Source organism: Myotis davidii, unplaced genomic scaffold (genome assembly GCF_000327345.1).
Source record: "Myotis davidii unplaced genomic scaffold, ASM32734v1 scaffold1263, whole genome shotgun sequence".
In the NCBI taxonomy this organism is placed as follows: domain Eukaryota; kingdom Metazoa; phylum Chordata; class Mammalia; order Chiroptera; family Vespertilionidae; genus Myotis; species Myotis davidii.
Genome location: NW_006294460.1, coordinates 92,123 through 98,663, shown reverse-complemented (window position 1 = coordinate 98,663; position 6,541 = coordinate 92,123). Strand labels below are relative to the sequence as shown.

Here is a 6,541-nt window from a genome sequence, read left to right as displayed (position 1 = left end):
AAATGTTGAAGGGTATTTTTTAAGGAGTGGAAGAAGAAGAAGAAGAAGAAGAAGAAGAAGAAGAAGAAGAAGAAGAAGGAGAAGAAGAAGAAGAAGAAGAAGGTAAAGATAAAAATTATCTATCAACAAGTGAATCTAAAAATCAAGTGAATAAAAAATCTGATGAACAGAGTAAACTGGTGAATATAATAGAATCAGGGTCATAGAAAGGGAGTGGACTGACTATTCTTGTAGGGGAAAGGAGTGTGGGGGGTGCGGGAAGAGACTGGACAAAAATCGTACACCTATGGATGTAGACAATGAGAGGGGGTTAGAGCAGAGGGTGGAGGGTAGTTATGGGGGAGGAAAAGAGGAACAACTGTAATAATCTGAACAATAAAGATTTAATTTAAAAAAATAAAATAAATCAGTAAAGAAATATTTTTTTAAAAAAAAGTGGGGAGGAAGGAATATGTAGATTCAGATCTGAACTAAATAAAATAATATAAAGTATTAGGGGATTCGGGGAAGGAAAATGGTTTAAAATAAAGGAGGAAGGAGAGGTCAAAAAAGAAGAGAAAAAATGGAAAAGGAAAATAGAGGAGAAAGTAGATAGTCCTAAAATAAGAAAAGGGGGTTGGGGAATGAAAAAACTCAAGACAAGAAATGAGAGAAAGAAAAGGAAAAAAAATGAGTAGTGAAAAAAGAGAAGAAAATGGAAAAAGAAAATTAGATATATGAACAAAACAACAGAGACTAGAATAATAACAAATCAGTAAAGCAGATACATAAAGATTAATTTTAAAAGGGACAAAAAGAAATAAAAGAAAAAAGATACAACAATGCAGGGATCCTGAGGATGGGACAGGCTGAATCATCTAGGATAGTTTTTTTTCCTTCCCTGAGGCTACTGGAAGCAGCTAGCTCCTCTCAGGAAAAATGGCTGTTTTGGTTTGAAGGCCTATGACCAAATACTCCTGGCTGCTGCTTTTCCACATCTCCCCACAATGCTTCCCATACTTAGGCACCTTGAGTCTCCATCTCCCTCCCTGCACCAAAGCCTTGGGTGAGTATATGCAAATAAAAACTCCTTTGCTCTGAGTTTAAAAAACAAAACAACAATAATAAAAACTGCATCTTTCTCTTCAACTGGTTCTGGCCTACTGCCTCCAAACTCCACCACAACCAGCAACCCTGTGGCCTTTCAACATAAGCTGCTGGTCTCGATTCTGGTGCTCCAGCCTGTGGATCTCAGCCTGTGTTCCAGGCCTCTATCCTCTGAGGGAACTGACCCTCCCATAGCTGGGAGCTCCCTCTTCACTCTTGGCCCATTGGCCTGCCATCTGTGAAAGCTGAGTCAGCTACCCTCATGACCTCACCCTTCCTACCAATTTCCAGGTATTTTCTGTCCTTCCTTGATATGTCTCCTCCTCAGCTGGACCTCAGTTAGTAATTCCAGGTGAATATTGTCCAATTTAGTTGTATTTACAATCTGGCCCTAGGACGAGGTGCACAATAGTCTGACTATTCAGCCACCATTTTTTCTCCCCCCAGTAGTTCACTCTTAATCTCCTTAATTGCATGCTTCATTTCCAGGATTTCTGATTGGTTTTTTTTCCCTAATATATTTTTATTGATTTCGGAGAGGAAAGAAGAGGGAGAGAGATAGAAATATCAATGATGCCTCCTGCACGCCCCCTACTGGGGATCGAGCCTATAACCCGGGCATGTGCCCTTGACTGGAATCTAACCCGGGACACTTCAGTCCACAGGTCAATGCTCAACCACTGAGCCACTCCAGCTGAGCCTGATTGGATCTTCTTAAAGTTTCAATCTCTTTTTGTTCATTGATTTGTTTTCTGAGTGCACTGAATTGCCCATCTGTATTTTTTTTGCATCTCGTTGAGTATTTTCGGAGCTTCAATCTTGAAATCTCTGTCATTTGTATCACATATTTCCATGTGTTCCAGCTTGCTTTCGGAGGATTTTTCATTTTCTTTCTGATCATCCTCGTTACTGTGGTTATTCATAGTATTTGCTATTCTCCTTTGCCTAGGCATGAATATCTGTCTATATTAATGACCTTCTGTATAGCAGCTTTCTTTGAAGAGGTCTTTCTGCTATTTTCCAGTAGATGGCACTGAATCACAAGATTTTATCTCTGTGATCTTCCAGTCTTGACCTCCACAGCTTCTGTGAAACAGTACAGCCACTCTGATTGGGGGTGGGCTTTGTTTTGCCCTCACTGCAATGGGGATCCATCACAGTGGGAAACAGCAGTTCTACTGCAACAGCTCTTGGTTTACAGATAATATGCTCCTGGACCTGACTCCAAGGTCAATGGGAGGCAAGTTTTGGGAGTCCAAGTGACAGAAGGGCTCTGTGGTACCATTTCTTTGTCTGAAACACCAGCAACCAACTCAACATTGGAAACTGCATGGCAGAGCCTCATGTTCTGTCAGAAGTCTGCTGACTCAGACACTGTTTGCTTCCTCACTGCTCACAGTACTGGGCTGCTCCCTGCAGCTCTCTGTTCCTCCTAGTTGAAGGAAGTGCCTGCTGTTGCCAGATTTCTCCTATTCCCAGCCAGGCCACAAGCTTCTGGCTGCAGGGCTGCATCTGTGGGCCATCTGTGCTTTCCTCCCTTTTCCTCTCCCCACTTATTCCAGGTTACCCACCTTTAAATGTTTCAATGCCCAGATTTCTCAGGCATATGTCAGTGTTGAGCAGGGATTTGTTTGTTGAATTATAGTTGGTTAACTTGTTGAAATTTCAGGAGGAGAAGACAAGGTGCACTATCATGCTGCCATTCCTCTGATGTCACTCTTCAGGAGATTCTTAGCATTCTTCTGAACGTTGATTGTCACTTTCCTCCAATGTCACACTTCTAAATGTTCAAAGTTCATCTGTAATGCTTTTGTCTATAGTTACCTGATTGTTAAGATGCTATTACTCAACATGATTTAGGACTGACATATTTATTGTTTAGGCAGAGGCAGCTCTTTGAGATAGAAGGCTGACACATTGGCATACCCCAGGATGCATGAAAGTTAATTTTTGTTCTGGGGCATACTTCAGAGAAAATTAACAAACTGTTAGCCCAGTTGAACAAATCAAAGGGGCAATTTTGAAGCTCATGGGATTCCAGGAATCAGTCCTCAAGGGTAGGTGTGGACCACGGCACTTTGGAGGGGAGCTGGATATAAAAATGTATTAGGTATTGCAAAGGCCACTGCTGTGTTTGATGATTCACTAGGAGGACCCATAGCACTCCATATGTAGTTATAATCAGCAAAGAAAAGAGGTATATGTGATGCAGTTCTGAAGAAACCAGGCTTAAGCTTACAAGTGTTCTCTTCCAGTGACTACACAGGATATATTTAATTCCTCTAGCAACAGGTTGTGACATTGGGCAATGTTGTCCACCAGGAAAGCCCATTTAGAGACTCAACTGGTCACATACCAAAATTGCCAGTTTCCCAGAATAAAAGCAGATGCTCAGCATCAGTCATTGTTTTTATAGCTTAGTCACAGTAACAAAACTATATCTGTTCTGGGACTGATAAGAATCTTTCTGAAATCCAAGTTCCCAGTTTCCAGCCAAGCACCAACCTTATAAGCAGGCATTTCTAAGGATAGCACACTCTCAGGCCAGCTATGTGACCCCCTTTTTATATATTAGGTGACCTAGGTTCAATAAACAATGCAACCAAGCTGTTTCCAAATATTTTAAGATAGACAAATCAATGGAAACTGAGTACAAATTGTCCACCTACTTCCTCAGTTCAATATCAGAAGGCTTCAGGACAAATATAATCATTTAGACTAACATGGAAAGGGGTCATCTAAAGCCCTAGTACATGTGCTTCAGAACTCTGGTAGAATGTTGTACATCTTATACATTTCTGAGTCTGTCGTGATGCCCCTGCTTCAGGATGTTGCTGAGATAGTTCAACACAAGTTGTTGGGTGAATTGCTATTCTGACCTAGGTTGTTATTTTTTATTTCTTCCTTTTCACCATTTTTCTTTATTCACCCATTACCATTGAGAGCACTCATCAGAACTCCTGACATATGAATAGAGAGGAATATAACCCCATACTATTTTGTGAGACTAATAATCATAATAATAGATTAGATTTCTTCTTGAGTTATATAATATGTCAGGTCCTTAAATGTATCAACTGACTTAATCCTCACAAATAACAATATCATAAATTAGATATTGTTATTGTCCCATTTTTACTGATGAGAAAACAGGCACAGAGAGCATTAGTATAATCTTGAGTTCACCAAAACTAATGAGGCAGGGAATGATTTAAACCCAACTGGCATGACTCCAGAGCCCATACTCTTTACCACTTCTCTTTTATTAAAGGCCCAGAGTTGTCTTTAAGATAATCTGTTATGTGGAATATATTCTCTTTGGTTCTGTCTCTTATGTTTATTTTTTATATTTTTATTGATTTCATAGAGAGGAAGGGAGAGGGAGAAAGAGAGAAACATCAATGATGAGAGAGAATCATTGATTGGCTGCCTCCTGCATACCCCCTACTGGAGATTAAGCCTGAATTCAGGGTATATGCCCTAACCAGGGGTTGAACCACCAACTCCTGGTTCATGGGTCAACACTCAACCACTGAGCCACAGAGGCCAGGCTGACTCTTATAATTACTGGCCAATTCTCTTTAATTCTTTTATTCACTGAAGTTTCTGAGTATTTTTTTTTTTGCAAAGTAGATTTTTCCCAATAATTACTTTCATCTTTTATCATTTACAGTTATGTCAAGTCATACCTTCTTCCTGACAAGTCTAGAAATAATAAGCGCAAGACTAAAATCAGAACTGGCATCAATCCGGAATTCAATGAAACACTAAAAGTAAGTAAATAGTCTCTCATGGTAACTCTAGTGATACTGTTCACAACCTCATTGGTTTGGAAGTAACTACAGAGAATTTGCATGTATATTTTATAAAAGTAGAGTTTGAATAAATTACTATAATACTCTTGGCTTTCCTAACAGCTTTTTGGAAAAGAAACAATGTAAACCACTCTTACTTTATTTCTCTGCTGATGCTAAAGTTGAAGCTTAAGTAGAGAGGATCCAGTAAAATTATATCTTAGCTGGCACAAAAAATCTTGTCCAAAAGATATATTTTACCCTTGGGAAAACTGTTTTTTTCTAGTTCCCCACAAAAGGAAGTTTGTCATTGACTTAGCAGGTCATTTTGTACACACTCATTGTTCTGGTAACACAAATATGTGCTGTTTCTTGTTAAGATTTCAACATTTGGCTAACTACTAGTATAGGCATGTGGTTAATGAATAATGGAGATGCAGAGTTAGATTTGTGGTGTATGAGAGAAAGTGACCTAGATAAGTTATGATGCAGGACTCAATCCTAGAAAAATTACTTTTCCCCATTGGCTTCCATGTAACAACACTGTTTCTCACCCTGGATCAATCTAGACTGGTAAGAAAAATCATGGAGACTAGAATGTAGAGATTATTGTCAGTAACAGGGAAACTTACGCATCTTGTGGATAGAATGATGGATCCAATGTCCAGCATAGCAGGAAGTTGGTAAATGAGGGCATGTGTCAGTGTGGTCATGTGCAGAAACATGAAGCAATATCAAGATTAAAATGAGAATGAATAAATATAGGTTGAGGGTTAATACAGTGACCATAATAAGATAGCAGAGCTGAGACTATAGAGAATAGATAAACAGAGTGATATGGCAAATTCAGGAAGCAGGGAGCCAAGGTTAATCATGTCAGGAACAGCAAGGAATCGATATAGATGCAAATCCAAGATCAGGAACCAGTTAGTCTGAAGCAAGTCCTAGGTGGTAATTGAATAAAACAAGCAGAAAGCTTGAGGGTGTATGGACATGTGGCCTTGGATAAATTCTACTGGAAAAGGAAAATCTACCTGAGCAATATTTTCTTTCTGTTCTTTCTATATTTACATTTACATTTTCATCTCTTTACTTAGGCTTGACTATATGAAGTTTGGTCGTCATAAATATCTCACTGTCAGTACTTTTCTGGATATGTGAGTTCTCATTATGAATAAAATAAGACAGAGAAGTTGAAGAATTGATATATTAAATTCTAAGCTTATAAAATACATGTCAAAAATAATTAGGCAAATAAAAACCAGGTAAAACTGGAAATGGGACAAACTTCATCCCCTAACACTTTTTTCCCCTTTATTGAATAAGATATAACAAATGTGTCCTTATCCCCCCAATGTCCCTTCATCACCCCAATTCTGCCCTCACCCTCACGCCATGTTGTCCATATCCATCACTTATGCTTATATGCATGCATACAACTCCTTTGGTTGATCTTTCCCCCTCACCCCCACCCTCCCCTACCTTCCCTCTGAGTTTTCAGCATCTGATAAATGCTTCTCTGTCTCTACATCTGTTTTTGTTCATCGGTTTACGTTGTTCATTATAATCCACAAATGAGTGAGAGCATGTGATATTTATCTTTCTCTGACTGGCTTATTTCACTTAGCATAATGCTCTCCAGCTCCATCCATGCTGTTCAT

The 6,541-nt window shown here is 39.2% G+C and overlaps 1 protein-coding gene across 1 annotated transcript in view; it reads left to right on the top strand.

Annotated features, from left to right (window-relative positions):
• Positions 1–6,541, top strand: part of SYTL5 (synaptotagmin like 5) — a gene marked incomplete at its 5' end in the record, with an annotated part of 95,912 nt that overhangs the window by 33,359 nt on the left and 56,012 nt on the right. Inside the window, one exon of the mRNA XM_006768677.2 lies at positions 4,760–4,859. Within this exon, the coding sequence (XP_006768740.1) occupies positions 4,760–4,859 (100 nt within the window). The remainder of the gene's footprint in view (positions 1–4,759; positions 4,860–6,541) is intronic.